General features: G+C 50.5%; 1 protein-coding gene across 1 annotated transcript; it reads right to left on the reverse strand.

Moving 5' to 3' along the window:
- Nucleotides 1–390: 390 nt before the first annotated feature.
- LOC102406823 (carbonyl reductase [NADPH] 2) lies at nucleotides 391–2,908 on the reverse strand. Its single transcript, XM_006061783.3, has 8 exons — nucleotides 2,686–2,908; nucleotides 2,084–2,181; nucleotides 1,825–1,979; nucleotides 1,692–1,734; nucleotides 1,505–1,604; nucleotides 1,319–1,383; nucleotides 991–1,108; nucleotides 391–894 (listed from the first exon to the last, which is right to left on the reverse strand). Exons 1-8 carry the CDS (start codon nucleotides 2,735–2,737, stop codon nucleotides 791–793), a joined length of 735 nt encoding a protein of 244 aa, XP_006061845.2. The 5' UTR covers nucleotides 2,738–2,908; the 3' UTR covers nucleotides 391–790.
- Between the last annotated feature and the right edge of the window lie 14,842 nt (nucleotides 2,909–17,750).

The raw sequence follows: 17,750 nt of genomic DNA on the forward strand, positions 1-17,750 counted from the left end.
CCTGCCTCCTTCACACCAGGGCTGAGAGCTCAGGCCCATCTTCCCTAGGGATGGTCCAGAGCATCTCCCTGCAGTTCCTTCGACCTTCTTCCTTCTCCAGCCGAAGGTAGTCAGAGCAGGGGGTGCTGGGTTGAAGGTCAGAGCCAGAACCACAGGGAAGGAAAGTTGGGTGCAGGCTGCCCTCTGCACAGAGAAAGCTGGGTGTAGCAGGGCCATGGACAACAAAGACAAGGAAACGCAGCCATTCAGATCAAAGTCACGGGTCAGCTGTGGAATTCCTTTGGCTTTGGATCTGCCCCCTCTCTACCTCTTTTAAGATTCTGTGCGGCTCAGTCCCTGATTCTCCCCTCCCTGCCCTTGGGGCAAGCTCATCCAGAGCCCTGGCAAGGCTACTAGTTTCAGAACTTCTATTTATTTAGGCAAATCCACCCTAGCACATTGGACCACAGAGTGGGTGGGGTCGACAGGGACTGGGTCTCCTGGCATCCACACATTGGGTGTGGATGTGGAGGAATGTGGTCTGGTTCGGGGGTGGGCAGGGTGGGCCAGGTATGGGTTTGCAGGCTGGTGGGGCGCTGGCGAAGTGTATCGTGGAGGTGGGACCAAACCGGGGACCGGAGCCTGCAGATGGTTGCCTGGGCGTGGGCGTGGATGGCGTCGGGGGCGTGGCCTAGGGCGTGGAGAAGCGTTCGCCTGGTGGCCCTGGAGGCCTGAGGGCGAGGCGGAGGGGCGTGGAAGCGGGGCCAGGCTCGGCCGCGCACCATGCCGCTGGTGCCCAGAGCGTGGCGCTCTAGGAGGCCAGGTACCCGGCGTCCACCAGGATACCCGACCCGCTGGTGGAGGCGCTGCGGTCGCTGAGCAGGAAGAGGATGCTGTTGACCACGTCTTCCACCTCTACAGCGGGTGGCGGGCAGGGTCAGCGCGGCTCGGCCCGGCTGGCTCTGCCCAGCCGCCCCAGCCACGCCCGCCACTCCGCGAAGCCCCCCTGACCTGCAAACTTCCTCAGCGGGTGGCGCTCCTTCAGCTTCTGGGAGAACTCAGGGTCAGCCGAGACTTTTTGGCCCATGGCTGTCAGCACCACCGTTGGATTCACAGAGTTCACCCGGATCTGGGGCCGGAGGGGCCAGAGGGGTGGCCTCAGACTCTGTAGGAACCCCGCCCTCACGGCCCCCACTGAGCTTGCTCACTCACTCCTTGAAGCCCCCTACCCCCGTTCTGATCCCCAGGCCCCAACCTTGCCCACCACCACCCACCTCACCCCTACCCTGCGTGCCTTCTTAGGCCTGGGTCCCTGGCACCCCAGGGCCCCCGTGCCTACCTTGTATGGTCCCAGCTCCATGGCCATGGATTTGGTCAGCATGGTCATTGCACCCTTGGTGGAGCCTGTGAGGAGAAGGCAGCACTGAGGATCCTTAAGGTTTCAGCAGGCTTTGCATGAGGCCCAACCCGGAGCCCAGCTGCTCCTGCCCGGAATAGGGGCTCAAGACTGGGCAGAGGGACTCACTGTAGGCAGCTAGGTTGGGGAAGGTGACATGGGCCACCATGCTGGAGACATTGACAATGGAGCCAGGCACTCCACGGTTGATCATGCCCCGGGCCACGATCTGGAAGCCAAGACAGGGGACGGCCTGAGCCTACTGCACCCTACCTGGGCCATGTCAGTGCTGAGCCACAGCCTCCCATCTCCTCACCTGGGACACCTGGAACACAGAGCGCAGGTTCACACTGAAGGACCTGGGGAGACAGCAGACAATTAGACCATGGTCACACCCGAAACACATCCTGGACAGCTCTCTCCCGTCGACTTCCTTCCCTCCTCCTCACCTGTCAAAGTCTTCCTTGGTGACCTCCAAGAAGGGCCTCATCAGTGCCACGGCGGCATTGTTCACCAGCAAGTCCACGGGGCCTACACCGCCCAGAGCCTTCTCGGTGGCCTTCCAGTCACCCAGGTCCACGCACACAGGCTCTATCCCGGGGCACTGTGGGGAGGCATTGGCTGGTGACCAAAGGGGTGGTCCTGGCAGGCTCATGAGGCATCCCCAAGGGTCACGGCCCCGGGTCACACTAGGCATGTACACCTGACCTCCTTGGAGAGGCTGACCAGGTCAGCGTTGGTGCGGCTCACGGCCACCACTCTGGCTCCTGAGGCTTGAAGGGCCTTCACCGTGTCCCGTCCAATCCCTACAGGGGTTCACCAGGCAGGAAGATGGACCAACAAGTCTGCAGGTGGTGGCTGCAGATATGCTGCTCGGGAAAGAGTGATGAGAGGGTGCTGGCCAGAGGGGTGTTGGCCCAGGAGGTGGCAGGAGGCAGGGATCTGGACAACCAGGATCCAGCCAAGGGAGGCCCAGAGGGCAGCCCCTTCCTGCTGCGCCCATGAAAGAGGCCTTGGCTAGATGCGCCCCCATCTGCTCGGACTGAGTCTGAGGGCCATCCTCTCAGGACGGCTCTTGCATTGGCCAGGGAGAGGCTAGTGTCCTGTCCCAGTGGGGCCTGCTGGATGGTAGGGAGCAGTGCAGGCCCACTTTGGCTGGTTCGGTGGCTGGAGTAGGGGGCCCTTGCCGGCAGGGCAGGCTGACAGGCACAGAGGGAATGTGCAGGCCCCAACACGAGGCTCTGGGTCTGCTCATTTTGTTTTCTAACCCCAGTTCCTCTCACATCCCCACCTGCCCGGCTCATACCCACCTTTTCCTGCTCCTGTCACCAGGGCCTGAAGGCCACTGAAATTCAGCTGCATGGTGCTGCTCCAAGTCACTGTTCAACTGGAAATGAGGGTATGGGGATTTTATAGGCCGGGGCTGGGGCAGGCTGGGCGGTTTGGGGTGGGGCTGGCCGGAGAAAGGGAAGCTGGGGGTACCCAGCGGGGCCAGGCATCAGCACAGCTTCTGTTTCTAGTTTACAGAAACCTGCCTCCCTGGAAGGGATCACCTTCCTTACCCACAATCCAAAGGGGCCAGCCATAAGCTCTGTCCTGGGTTTGGAAAACAAACTCGAAATAACAAGCTAGAAATAAACCCTGGGGTGTGGAACATGTCCCTGGCTGGCCAGAAGCAGATGGCCTGAAGCTGGTCCCTGCCAGCCCTGAGTCTGGTGCGCTGGAGTGACGGCCAAGAAACACTATGCTTCAGGCTGGCCCCCTGCACCTGCCGACCTGGATCACACCGTGCCCCAGTCTGGGGGCCACTTTGGCCTCGGGCATCTTCACCTGCCCCTTGCCAGCCTCAGACTCTCACTTCTCAGACATGCCTGTGGGCCCCGGCCACCTATACCCCACTCTCATTCAGGGATCCTGCCATTAAACCCATCCCACCTCTCTGAGATCTCCCTGACTCCTGGAGGCCCAGATGGGCTTGCTCTTCTGATCCTGTGAATTCATCAGTGACTAAAAGGAAGGCAGTCCCTGCCCTGCTAGGGACTCAGGTAACACATCCAACCTGGCTTTCTTCCCTCACACTTGTCAGAAACTCATTCTTTTTTTTTTTTTTTTGGCCTTGCTTGAAAAATCTTCGTTCCCAGACCAGGCACTGAATCTGGGCCCTGGCAGTGAAAGTCTTAACCCCTGGACCACCCCGGTCATTCTTTTTTTTTTTTTTCTTTTTCATATTAGCAATAATCGCATACTGGATAAATCTCATTGGCTATGGTACAAAGCTAGAGAAACATTCTTAAAAGAGACTCAGGATGCAGACTGTGGAAGTGGAAAACTGACAGTCAATTCTGTGCATGAGTGAGCTGGCCCAGAATACACAACAGGGGATGCCCTGAGCAACAGAAGGCTGAGTCCTCATATACAGTGTGACTAGAAGGTTTCTTCACGGGACCAGACCACAGGACAGAACACACCTGCTCCCAGCCCGTTCCGGAGTCCTGGGAGCTAACCTCCAGGTGGCCTGATGAAAAGGAACATCCATTGGCTGTGGCATATTCCAGCCCTACCCCGACCCCCGCCCCGCCCGGCCCGCACTGCCTGTCTGATCTACTCTCAGAGGTCCTTCTGGGGAGTGTTCTCCCAAAGGTCCATAGCTTAAAAAGTCTCCCTACCTCCACCAATCCCCACCCCAACAAAACCCCAGCAGCACCTGCCCCACTCAACCAAGGCCATCACTACAGTCTAGACACATTTTCAAATGCTAAAGACAATATTTATTTTGAAGTAATTCAGTTGCAAGGATAGCAGGAACTTTTCTCCTTGAACCATTTGAGAGAAATTTGCAAAACTAGCATTCTGTCACCCCCAGATAGCTTAGTGTCTGTTTCCTTTGAACAAAGACATTGTCCTATACAACCACAAAAACACACAATAAATACAACAAAATCTCAACACACACCACCACAACAAATATAAAACATAACCATCAGAGTCAGGAGAATAACACCATGTGTTTCTACCACGTGTCCTCAGCCCTCATTCAGCTTTCATAAGTTGTCCCAATGATGTTCTTTATGTTTCTAAAGAACATAAAGCTTTATAAAGGTTTAATTGATATATACAAGAGTACATAATTTAATGTATACAGTTTAATGAGTTTGCACAAAACACCTGGAAATTATCACCACAATCAAGGTCATGAACATATCCATCACCCCCAAGTTTCTTTGTGTCCATCGTTGTTTTTTTAAGATTATTTTTTGATGGAGACCATTTTTTAAAGTCTTTATTGAATTAACTACAATATTGCTTCTGCTCTATGTTTTGGGGTTTTGGGGGTGCTTCCAAGGCATGTGGGATTGTAGCTCCCTGACCAGGGATTGAACTCACAACCCCTGTGTTGGAAGATGAAGTCTTAACCATTGGACCACTAGGGAAGTCCCTGCACACTGCTTTTGTGTTTGTGATGAGGGCACCCCCCTCACACAGAGTCCCATTGGTTAGTACTAACTGTGAGCTACAGGTCTCTAAAACCTGCTTGTCGGGCATAGCTGAGACTCCCCATTCCAGTTCTTCATGGCCAAACCATCCAGTTCAGGCTCACATATTGTCTTTGGAGGTCCCGTCTCTAGTTTTCCTCACTCTGGAACACTCCTTAGTCTTTCCTTGATCTTTATGACCTTGATACTCTTGGAGAATATAGATCAGTTATTTTTAGAAAGTCCTTCAATTTGGCTTTGCTCAATGTTTCTTTGTAATCATGCAGGCTGTGTATCTCTGTCATGAGCACCATGATGACGAAGCATCCTCACAGCATCCCACCAGTTGGCACCATTTTGATTGGTCCCATCACTGGTGATGTTAAAGATGGAAGCAGACATCACTAGGACACCACTTTAATCACTGCGTCTCCCTTCCAGGTGCAAAAAGAACACGACTGCTGTAGCTTCACTTCTGTTTCCCCCAAATCCCAGGCAGAATGTCCCCCGTGTTCCACACCAGCTCGGAACCGTGCAGAGAAAGGACTGTGGGACCCTAGGTTCAACCTTGCACAATATACACTGACCACTACAAACCCACCCCAGTCCATCTAACTTCAATTCCAAGTAAAGTTAACAGCAAAGACTGCCTGACATAATGCAACCACCAACACACGACACACAACACAATACATGTTACCCTCTGACCAGAAGATGACGAAGTCCCTTTATCCATCTTTGGGTGATATTCATTCCTCTTCCAATGGAACCACACACTCTTATATATTCTGTAACTTCAGTGTTGACCTAGAAGGATAACCACTATTAACACATATTATGCTAGATAGTGAGGGAGAGGGAGAAGAGAAAAAAGAAATTGGTTAATATGTACATAAATGTATTTGTGAAGGACAGGGAAGCCTGGCATGCTGCAGTCCATGGGGTTGCAAAGAGTCGGACACGACTGAGCAACTGAACAACAACAACAAATATATTTGTGTCAAAAGGAGGATGAGATTATTATAGTTCTCTTTTCTGCAACTTGGACTGCAAGGAGATCAAACCAGTCAATCTTAAAGGAAATTAGTCCCGAATATTCATCGGAAGGACTGATGCTGAAGCTCCAATACTTTAACCACCTGATGCGAAGAACTGACTCACTGGAAAAGATCCTGATGCTGGGAAATATTGAAGGCAGGAGAAGAAGGGTATGACAGAGGACGAAATGCTTGGATGGCATCACTGACTCGATGGACATCAGTTTGAGCAAGCTCTGAGAGTTGATGATGGACAGGGAAGCCTGGCGCACTGCAGTCCATGGGGTCACAAAGAGTTGGACATGACTGAGCGACTGAACTTTCTGCAACTGGTCACATGGTCACATGACCTTCAGTTCAGTTCAGTTCAGTCGCTCAGTCGTGTCTGACTCTTTGCGACCCCATGAATCGCAGCACGCCAGGCCTCCCTGTCCATCACCAACTCCCGGAGTTCACCCAAACTCATGTCCATCGAGTCAGTGATGCCATCCAGCCATTTCATCCTCTGTCGTCCCCTTCTCCTCCTGCCCCCAATCCCTCCCAGCATCAGAATCTTTTCCAATGAGTCAACTCTTCGCATGAGGTGGCCAAAGTACTGGAGATTCAGCTTTAGCATCAGTCCTTCCAAAGAACACCCAGGACTGATCTCCTTCAGAATGGACTGGTTGGGTCTCCTTGCAGTCCAAGGGACTCTCAAGAGCCTTCTCCAACACCACAGTTCAAAAGCATCAATTCTTCAGCGCTCAGCTTTCTTCACAGTCCAACTCTCACATCCATACATGACCACTGGAAAAACCATAGCCTTGACTAGACGGACCTTTGTTGGCAAAGTAATGGCTCTGCTTTTGAATATGCTGTCTAGGTTGGTCATAACTTTCCTTCCAAGGGGTAAGTGTCTTTTAATTTTATGGCTGCAATCACCATCCACAGTGATTTTGGAGTCCCCAAAAAAAAAGTCTGACACTGTTTCCACTGTTTCCCCATCTATTTCCCATGAAGTGATGGGACCAGATGCCATGATCTTCGTTTTCTGAATGTTGAGCTTTAAGCCAACTTTTTCACTCTCCTCTTTCACTTTCATCCAGAGGCTTTTTAGTTCCACTTCACTTTCTGCCATAAGGGTGGTGTCATCTGCATATCTGAGGTTACTGATATTTCTCCTGGCAATTCCAGCTTGAGCTTCTTCCAGCCCAGCGTTTCTCATGATGTACTCTGCATATAAGTTAAATAAGCAGGGTGACAATATACAGCCTTGACGTACTCCTTTTCCTATTTGGAACCAGTCTGTTGTTCCATGTCCAGTTCTAACTGTTGCTTCCTGACCTGCATATAGGTTTCTCAAGAGGCATATAGGTTTCTCAGGTGGTCTGGTATTCCCATCTCTTTCAGAATATGCCACAGTTTATTGTGATCCACACAGTCAAAGGTTTTGGCACAGTCAATAAAGCAGAAATAGATGTTTTTCTGGAACTCTCTTGCTTTTTCCATGATCCAGCAGATGTTGGCAATTTGATGTCTGGTTCCTCTGCCTTTTCTAAAACCAGCTTGAACACCTGGAAGTTCACGGTTCACGTATTGCTGAAGCCTGGCTTGGAGAATTTTGAGCATTACTTTATTAGCCTGTGAGATGAGTGCAATTGTGCGGTAGTTTGAGCATTCTTTGGTATTGCCTTTCTTTGGATTTGGAATGAAAATTGACCTTTTCCAGTCCTGTGGCCACTGCTGAGTTTTCCAAATTTGCTGGCATATTGAGTGCAGCACTTTCACAGCATCATCTTTCAGGATTTGAAATAGCTCAACTGGAATTCCATCACCTACACTAGCTTTGTTCGTAGTGATGCTTCCTAAGGCCCACTTGACTTCACATTCCAGGATGTCTGGCTCTAGGTGAGTGATCACACCATCGTGGTTATCTTGGTCGTAAAGATCCTTTTTTGTACAGTTCTTCTGTGTATTCTTGCCATCTCTTCTTAATATCTTCTGCTTCTGTTAGGTCCATACCATTTCTGTCCTTTATTGAGCCCATCTTTGCATGAAATGTTCCCTTGGTATCTCTAATTTTCTTGAAGAGATATCTTCTACACTGCTCCATATTCTTTTTTAAAAAAAATTAATTATTTTACTTGACCGCATTGAGTCTGCGTTGCAGCACCTGAGGTCTTCCTTGCACCATGTGGGAACCCTGGGTGGGGCACATGGGACTCAGTGGTTGCAGGGAGTGCTCCTAGTTGCCCCAAGGCACATGAAATTTTTGTTCCCCAACCAGGGATTGAACCCAAATCCCCTGCATAGCTAGGTAGATTCTTAACCACTGGACCACCAGGGAGACCCCGTGCCCCATATTCTTTTGTTCTCCACTGCCAGCTAGAGTCAGATCTCTGAGGGTACAACATTTTGATCACTGCTTTGGGTCTGCTTACCATTGTGGCATGGCTTCCCTGGTGGCTCAGCTGGTAAAGAATCTGCCTGCAATGCAGGAGACCTGGGTTTGATCCCTGGGTTGGGAAGATCCCCTGGAGAAGGGAATGGCTACCCACTCCAGTATTTCTGCCTGGAGAATTCCATGGACAGAGGAGTCTGGCGGGCTACAGTCCATGGTGTCACAAAGAGTTGGACACAACTGAACAACTCACACACACACACCATTGTGGCAAGTGTGACCAAGTTGTCATTGAGGATTAAGTCAGTGGAGCTGAAGTGGAGTGGGACCCTATGGTCTTTGCCCCATCCCCATGTCCTCAGCCTGTCTTGTCTGTGGAAAAACTTTAACCAAAGAGTAAGTTTAATCAGAGAAGTAAGAAAATGCAGAAACAAAGGAAAAGAATCCAATGAGGCTAGATGGTAATAGTTTACTCATTAAGCATAGTTTAGTTTCTTTAGTTTCTCTTCAAGAGCTAAGAGATTACTCTGAGCATTATCCTTTGAGCTGTTTTATAGATATTAAAATGTTCACCAGGTGAAAGAAGTTAACTACATGATGACCAGACTGTAGCCATGACATAAGCTGCCACAGTTCCAAGCGCTGGCCTCAAAGAAATGGGAACAAACCTACCCTGGAACTGAAGATTAAGTGTACTTAACCAAGATGACAAATTTCAAGACGACTATCAGAGCTGACTGTGCTGTTTCTGCATGTAGCTCCTCCTTTCACCTATAAAAACTCTTGCCAACTGATTGTCAGTGCAGAGGAGTCAACCTGTGGATAGGAGTCTGCCTTCACCCCAAGGACTGCCAGTCTCCTAAAGAAAGCAAACTTTCTTTTCCACCAACCTTGCCTCTTTATTGGCTTCAGAGTGGAGAGCAGCCAATCCACACTTTCGGTAACAGAATCAAGGGAAACTCAGCCACATCTGGAGTCTGGGTAGGCCTGTAGGGGAGCTCTGCTGCCTGCCACACGCATCCATGACCCCAAACAGCAAGGACAGTTGCCTCTATTTACCGTCCAGTAGGAGGAAGAACTGGAGAAGGCAATGGCACCCCACTCCAGTACTCTTGCCTGGAAAATCCCATGGATGGAGGAGCCTGGTAGGCTGCAGTCCATGGGGTCGCTAAGAGTCAGACATGACTGAGCGACTTCACTTTCACTTTTTCACTTTCATGCATTGGAGAAGGAAATGGCAACCCACTCCAGTGTTCTTGCCTGGAGAATCCCAGGGGCAGGAGAGCCTGATGGGCTGACGTCTATGGGGTCGCACAGAGTCAGACACGACTGAAGTGACTTAGCAGCAGCAGTAGCAGGAGGAAGAAGTCTTTGCGCCTAGACAGCCCAGCCAATCCAACCAATGGGATGCCTCCATACTGTGGTCTCCCATCTCCTCCAACTGAGACTCTGGTTATTACCACCCCCTCCTCGCACCTCTTCCTTCCACTATAGAAGCAAGTTCCCCTCCCTTGTTCTCTGGGTTTGCCTCTGGTTCCGCATAGTTTGAGGTTTCTTGAGTCACAGTTCCTCTGGCTGTTCTGGAATAAACCTGTTCCTGCTGGTGAAATTGGCTACTCTGTTATTAAGTGCTACCCCTTGACCCTTGCCCCCGTGGGATTTCCATCACTCCCAACACAATGGCAGCTTTTGCCGCCATAAGCTCTGACCTACAGAGAAGAGCCCCACAGAGCTCTGTGCTTTGCAACGAGAGAAGCCACGGCAACTAGAGAGTAGCCCCCGCTCGTCACAACTAAAGAAAGCTTATGCAGCAGCAAAGACCCAGAATAACCAAAAATAAAAATAAATAAATTATTAAAAACAAAAAACTGAAACCATAAATACAGAATATTTGAGCAGGGGAGGAGGGGTGGGGCTGATGTCCAGGCTGGGCAGGGTCCAGGACAAGAGACCTCTGAGGGGAATTGGCCCCCTCAAAGGGTCAGCTTTTGGGTGCCCACTACGAAAGGCCAGGGTTCAAAGGGTCAGCCTTTGGGTGCCCATTGAGAAAGGCCAGGGTCCAGGCAGAAGGGGCCTCAGGGAGAGCTGGGCACCCAGCAGAACAGGGGCAGGAGGTACATGACGAGGGTGTCAGGGAAGGAGTCCCCGCAGGCCAGGCCCCACCCTGCAGCCCAGGCTGGACAGGGCTTGATGCCATGTAGAATTCCATGTCTGGGAGATGGACTGGACCCTCTGGACCTGGACATCAAGACTTTCTCCAGAATAGCGCCCAGGTGTAGCCAGGGTCATGGGTGAGTGGGACTTTCCCATGCCTCATCCAGGTACTGCGCCTTCTTGCTGTTTAAGCTGAGCCGTCATTCCTCACTGAGCTGCAGTGTCTCCTCTATGCCACCTGACCCCACCCAGAGCCACAGCTGTGGCCCCGGAACTGCCCACTGCTCAGCCCAAAGCCATCACTTGCTCCAGACCTTTCCTCCTCCTCCACCGCTCACCTGGGGTGCACCAGGCTCACTGGTTCTACCACACGAGGAGCCTTTTGACTGCCTGCGTCCCTGTGTCTCGCTCCCAAAGGCCAGGTCAGCTCCGCTCATTGCCCAGTGCCTGCCCTGCTTGGCCTTGCAAGCCTCTCTGCTGGCCTGTCTTCGCCTTCTGGCTCTGGGCCCCGCTCACATGTCAGCTCCCTCGCGGGACAGCCCTCTGGGCGCCCACACTCCTGGGATGGCTGTCCCCAGGAGTAGTCACCTGAACCCCCAGAGGGCAGGGGTGCTTTCTCCATCACCACTTCCCCAACACCTGGAAGAAAGTGTTCATCCAACCCATGTCTACAGAGTGAACAAATAAGGGAAAGACATATTCTAAAACAATCTGTGAAGCCCACTGGTAGCCACACAGAACACGGGCCATGACCTACGCCTGCACAGGGAACCTGCGGTTGAGTGGGTGGGGAGAAGCAGGAACAGGGAAATGAGTTGCAATAATAGGGATGAAATCTTTCACTGCTAGGCCCACATCCAAGACGGGTGAAAGTGGCTTTATTATTGTCAATAGGACTGTTTTAAAGAGAGCACTGTTGACAGTGTGGCCTCCGAGACACAGGGCATGAACCCTTAAGTGGAGGTTAAGAGGCTGCGCAGGGAACCTTCTTGGATGAAGCAAGAAGCTGGTGCAGCTGAGTGTGACCATAAGGGAGGGAGAGGAAACCTGTTTGGGTCACTGGCTGACGGTCATCATTCCTCTCACGATTCCCGTGTGCACCCATGGCACATGCAAGTGTGAGCACACGCACTCAGGCACGCACATGGGCACACACACAGGGACTCACATGTGTAGTCACATGGACACACAGGCGTAGGCACACATGAACACACACACAAGCACACATTCGTCCCACTGGCGTGATGAAGAGGACCTGAATGTCAGCAAGTTCGTTCTTCATTCAGGAAAAAAAAAAATTACTTATTTTGCTTGAGCCAGGTCTTAGTTTCGGCACACAGGATTTTTTTTGGGTGGGGGGTTTGCGGCCTGCGGAATCTTTATTTGCGGCATGTAGGATTTAGTTCCCTGACCAGTGTTTGAACCTAGGCCCCCTGCACTGGGAGGGCAGAGTCTTAGCCACCGGACCACCAGGGAAGTCCCAGCAGGTTCATTCTTGATGCTGGGCTGAGCCAATAGCCAGGCTGGGCTGTGTCTTTGTCATTGTGTTTAGGGTCCTCCTACCGGGCAGCCATACTAAGGAGAAGACAGAATCTTGGCACTCCCTGGAACCCATCACACTGGCTGGGTCTTGGGCAAGGATGACTAATGGCACGCTGGCTGTCGTGAGGGCTCCTGGGGATCCTGCTGGGCCAGATTCACACCAGATTCTGAGAGTGAGATCCGGTCCTGCGGTCACCATAGGTGGGGGCTGGAAAATATTCCATCTCATTGGTATATTCTGTTTTCTTCTGGACTATGAGGGGATTGCAAGGACCTAATAAGACCTTCTGACCCTCCACTTTCCTGGACACTGTACTGGTGCTTCTGTCTCTCCGGACAGCCCTTGCCTGGCCAGCAGCTGGCAAGGGCCAAGGTAACAAGCTAATCAGGCAGGGGGCATAGCACTCCAGGTCAGATCCCGGGCGCTGGCCTCTGGTATTCACCACCAGGAGTGGAATCCAGGGCTCAGGGCACCCCAGGAGCCCAGCTAGGGGCCTCTTGACTCTAGGAGCGTCTGTGCGCTCAGTGCCAAGCCTTTCCTACTGCAAGCACCCTCTTGGGGGCGGGGGGCATTCAAGCCCACAGACACCACACAGAAAGGGCTTCCTGAAGGCCTCCTTTGTGGACCTCAGGCCAATGTTTGTGGCCACCTCCAATCAAGTGGAATGTCACTGTTGGACCGTGATCTTTCTGGTCCTTCCCATGTCAGCCTGGTGACTCTTTTCTTCACCCCCAAGGATGAGTCCCTCCTGTGTTGCTGGGGCAGAGGGGACAGCCAGAGGGTATGGGAATGTGCAGGGAGGGGTGGAGGGGCCATGCCCAGCCCTGGTGGGATGGGGGAAGACTCACGGTTGCTGAGTCTCAGTCTTTCTCAGGATGTGCCCCTGTTCTACCCCACATCAGCCATCTCCTGAAAGCCCCAACCCTTCTCTGGGGGCTTTGCCCTCCAGGAAGCTGACTTGTTCCCAGCTCAGTACCAGGGTTTTGAAAAAATGAGAGGGAGGCTTAGGTGCTGGGGTTATTGTGCAGGAATTCCACTCCCCAAAGGCTCCTGGATTCCTAGGACCCGCAGAAGCTTCTCTGATGGGAAAGAGCCTGAGGTTTCTGCCCATAACATCATGGCATTATAGCCTGGGTGTGACTGGGAGAGGCTCTGCTCTCCTTCTCCTTGCTAAGAGCTCTCCTAAGCTCTTCTGGGCAGGGTATACTCCTGGGAGAGGAGAGTTTCAGAAGTAAGGTGATACCTCTGGGAAAAGCCACCCTGGCTGTTCCCAGGGTGATTAGGCCTGAGTGGCTAGAGCCGCAGAGCTAAGGAAGGATTGTCAAGTTTCCTGTGAGCAAGCAGTTTTCCCATGGCCCCTTTCCCCACCATGGGGAACAGAGGCCCCACACTCTCCTGGAGTCAGCGGCTCACGGGGGAGTTGACCCCAGCCTGGAGGCACAGGGTCCCAAGTACTGTGAGCCCGGAGCTGAAGACCCAGCTCTCCAGTCCAGGGAGGAGGGTTTTCCCCAATGGCAGTTCAGATCACTCGGTCCTCAGCAGTTCTGTCTGTTCCCTCCACACCCTGGCCTCTCCCAGACACGGGGAAAGGGTGACCCTTTCTTCAGGGCGATGATGTTCCTGGGGAGTGGCCCAGATTGGCTGCATTTCTGCCTCCCCAGGTTCCACCAGACCCTCCCACCAGCTAGTGCCTCCTCGTGGAATTGGCTCCCCAGGAACTGCTATAACTTGCTCCCTGGGAGCTGGGGAACAAGTCAAAAAACAGACTGAGGTGTACAACACACTCTCCTCACTATAAACTAAAAATACGTGCACAGACATCTGCTTCCAGCGGGGATGTTGTAACTCGCACCCAGACTAGCCTTCCTGATGTAAATAACCATGAATCTTGACATTAGAGGCTCAGTAGTTATTCCCAGGGAACAGATAACAAGCAGCACAAGACTTCCAACTCTGGAAGGTGGAACCCCTGAGATGAGACCCTCAGATGCTCTAGCTCAGATGACGCTTGCCCTGAGGGATGGGGTACTGGAGTCCAAACAGAATGCATGGTCCTGCCGAACAGAGGAAGCAGATCAGGGCTCGAGGGGCTGAAATCTTCAAGGCACAGCAGTAGAGAGGAGGCCATGCCCAGAGGTCTGTGCCAGTTCCTTGAGTCAATAGCTGAGGACTGAGCTGTGTATGCAGGGAGAGATGACTCAAGAGAGATTAAGGGCAAAATGGAGCTACTAGGGGTGATACAGGGCCAGAGGCCCAGGAGTTGTGGCCCCACCAGAGTGAACACAGCTCATTAACAACTAGTCCACTCTCTACACATCCAGCTGACTACTAGAAAAACCATGGCTTTGGCTAGATGAAAGTTGGTGGGCAAAGTGATGTCTCTGCTTTTTAATATGCTGTCTAAGTTAATCATAGGTTTCCTTCCAAGGAGCAAGCAAGCTTTTAATTTCACGGCTGCAGTCCACTTCCACAGTGATTTTGGAGCCCACAAAAAGAAAATCTGTCACTGCTTCCACTTTCCCCCTCCTATTTGCCATGAAGTGATGGGACTGGATGCCATAATCTTAGTTTTTTGAATGTTGAGTTTCAAGCAAGCTTTTTCACTGTTCTCTTTCACTCTCGTCAAGGGGCTCTTTAGTTCCTCATCACTTTCTGCCATTAGAGTGGTATCATCTGCCTATCTGAAGTTGTTGACATTTCTCCCAGCAGTCTTGATTCCAGCTTGTGATTCATCCAGCCCAGCATTTCATATGATGTACTCTGGATAGAGTTTAAATAAGCTGGGTGACCATATATAGCCTTGTCATATTCTCTTCCCAATTTTGAACCAATCCATTGTTTCATGTCTGGTTCTAACTGTTGCTTCTTGACCCACATACAGGTTTCTCAGGAGACAGGTAAGGTGGTCTGGTATTCCCGTCTCTTTAAGAATTTCCCACAGTTTGTTGTGATCCATGCAGTCAAAGGTTTTAGTGTAGTCAATGGAACAGAAGTAGATGTTTTTCTGTAATTTCCTTGCTTTCTCCATGATCCAACAAATGTTGACAGATCTCTGGTTCCTCTGCCTCTTTAAACCCCAGCTTGTATATCTGGAAGTTCTCAGATCACATACTGCTAAAGCCTAGCTTGAAGGATTTTGAGCATAACCTTGCTGGTATGTGAAATGAGCATATTTGTGCGGTAGTTTTGTTGCAGGAAGGGCGATCCCTTCCAGGGCCCAAAACTGGGTTCTTGTCTAACACTCAGAAATGAATTGTCCGAGGGGACACATGTGCTGACAAAGCAAGAGATTTTACTGGGAAAGGGCACCCGGGTGGAGAGCAGTAGGGTGAGGGAACCCAGGAGAACAGCTCTGTCACATGGCTTGCAGTCTAGGGTTTTATGGTGATGGGATTAGTTTCTGGGTTGTCTTTAGCCAATCTTTCTGACTCAGGGTCCTTCCTGGTGGTGCACGCCTTGTTCAGCCAAGATGGATGCCAGTGAGGATTCTGGGAGGTGGTCGGACATGTGGTGTCTCCTTTTGACCTTTCCTGAACTCTTCCGGTTGGTGGTGGCTTATTAGTTCTGTGTTTCTTACCAGGACCTCCGGTCGTAAAACAACTCATGCAAATGGTTACTACGGTGCCTGGCCAGGGTGGGCAGTTTCAGTCAGTGTGCTTCCCCTAACAGTTTGAACATTCTTTGGTATTGCCTTTTTGGGGGCTTGGAATGAAAACTGACCTTTTCCAGCCCTGTAGCCACTGCTAAGTGTTCCAAATTTGCTGACATATTGAGTGCAGCACTTTAACAGCATTATCTTTTAGGATTTTAAATCGCTCAGCTGGAATTCTGAGCTAATTCTGAATGATCACCACCACTATCTTTGTTCTTAGTAGTGCTTCCTAAGGCCTATTTGACCTCACACTCCAGGATGTCCGGCTCCAGGGGAGTGACCACACCACCGTGGTTATACCTTTTTTTGTACAGTTCTTCTGTGTATCCTTGCCGCCTCTTTTTAATCTCCTCTGCTTCTGTGAGGTCCTTATCATTTCTGTCCCTTATTGTGCCCATCGTTGCATGAAATATTCCCTTGTTATCTCCAATTTTCTTGAAGATGTCTCTAGTCTTTCCCGTTTTATTGTTTTCCTCTGTTTCTTTGCATTGCTCATTTAAGTAGGCTTTCTTATCTCTCCTTGTTATTCTCTGGAACTCTGCATTCTGTTGGACTTAGCTTTCCCTTTCTGCTTTGCCTTTCTCTTCTCTTCTTTCCTCAGCTATTTGTAGCTGACTTAGACTTTAACCTTAGCTTTTCATTGCTTTTTTAATTATAATCATACATAATGGCCTTTCTCAGGGAACCCTGCCTCTCTGCCTGACTGTTAAACTAAAGTGCCTTTGTTCAGCTCACAGAGAGACAATCTAACCTTGCCTATCTGTGAATGGCTGCAGAAAGAAGAAATTAATACATCCCCTCCCCGAAGTTGGCCATTCCAGGAGACATTTGCTAGATTAATGGCCTTTTTACTTTACTTCCTCACTTCTTCCCCTTCTCTGTTCTGTAAAAGAACCTGGCATCCAGGCCCCGACAAAATGGTCGTTTTGAGACATTAGTCTGCCATCTTCTCAGTCTGTGGGCTTTCCAAATAAAGTTGTATTTCTTGCCTCAACACCTCATCTGACCTGTTGTGCGGTGAGCAGAGTGAGCCTGGACTCAGTAACAAATTTGGCTTAGCCAGTCAGGAGGCTTGCTGCTTGCAGCTAGTTGACCCCGGTCAAGGACTACTGAGGCAAGGCCCTAGCAGCTTCTGGGACCATTTGTCTTGAGGATCTTCCCTTCCAAATTCCCTGCAGTGGCACTGACTGCCCCAGTGCTTGGCAGCTGAAGCAAGGGAACTACAAATTTCTGCGAGCTGACAGATTCAATTTTGTAAGGTAAGCCTACCCAGTTAAGTAACCAGCTCATTTGTTGGTCTTGGTTTTGTTTTGGTTTTGTGTATCCTTTTGCGTTGTGAGTTGACAGACTTGATTTTGTAGGTTAGGTTGCTCTAGTGTGCACACCAGGAACATATTCGCCCCTCAGTTTGGGCTTTTCCTTTATGGGAGGAGCCAATTTGGTTGAGGTACCCTGTTGGAGAGGAGAATTGTGTTTGGACTGTACCTGAGTTGGAAATGGTTCATTGGGAACTAGTTTGCTGTTTTTGTTGGGTAAGTCTACCCCATTTGGGAACCAGTTCATTGGGTTTGTAGGGTAAGTCTTCCTGATTTGGGAAACAGTTCTTTGGTTTGTAGGGTAAGTCTACTCCATTTGGGAACCAGTTCTTCGATTTTGTGTGCATTGATGCTGGAATTTGTTTGTGTTGGAATTTGCCTACATCTTTTGTGTTTTGGTATTATCAAACTTATAAAATGAGAAATACCCCATTTATCCAGAAGAAAAAATCCTTTGGGGGCATATATTAGATATATGAAGGTCTAAACGGTGATGGCCCCTGAATGGCTCATTCAATTATTATATGATCTTGCAGTTAGAAGCATTTTGGAAAAGAGAGGAACACTCTGATAATAAATGAAGAGACCTAGTGACAGCCTTGGACTTGTGGTGTTGGATTCTAATTTCTCCAGAGGAGTCTCAGGGAACTTTGACAGTGCAAAACAAATTGATTGACTTTCTAATAGATACAGGTGCCACGTGTTCTGTGGTAAACATCAGTGCAGGGTGGACCAGAAAACATCTTAGTCTATGCCAGTCATAGGAGTCCCTGGGGAAATTCAAAACCATTTGCTTTTATAACATCTAGAATGCCAGTTA

Source organism: Bubalus bubalis, chromosome 3 (assembly GCF_019923935.1).
Source record: "Bubalus bubalis isolate 160015118507 breed Murrah chromosome 3, NDDB_SH_1, whole genome shotgun sequence".
Taxonomy (NCBI): Eukaryota; Metazoa; Chordata; class Mammalia; order Artiodactyla; family Bovidae; genus Bubalus; species Bubalus bubalis.

What these genes read in the sequence shown, in the direction of transcription:
- LOC102406823 (XM_006061783.3), bottom strand. Translation starts at nt 2,737, where the DNA reads ATGCAGCTGAATTTCAGTGGCCTTCAGGCCCTGGTGACAGGAGCAGGA. An exon ending in CCCCAACCTAGCTGCCTACA is followed by an intron (nt 1,384 to 1,504) that starts GTGAGTCCCTCT and finishes TTCTCCTCACAG; the next exon opens with GCTCCACCAAGGGTGCAATG. An exon ending in TGGAGCTGGGACCATACAAG is followed by an intron (nt 1,109 to 1,318) that starts GTAGGCACGGGG and finishes CTCCGGCCCCAG; the next exon opens with ATCCGGGTGAACTCTGTGAA.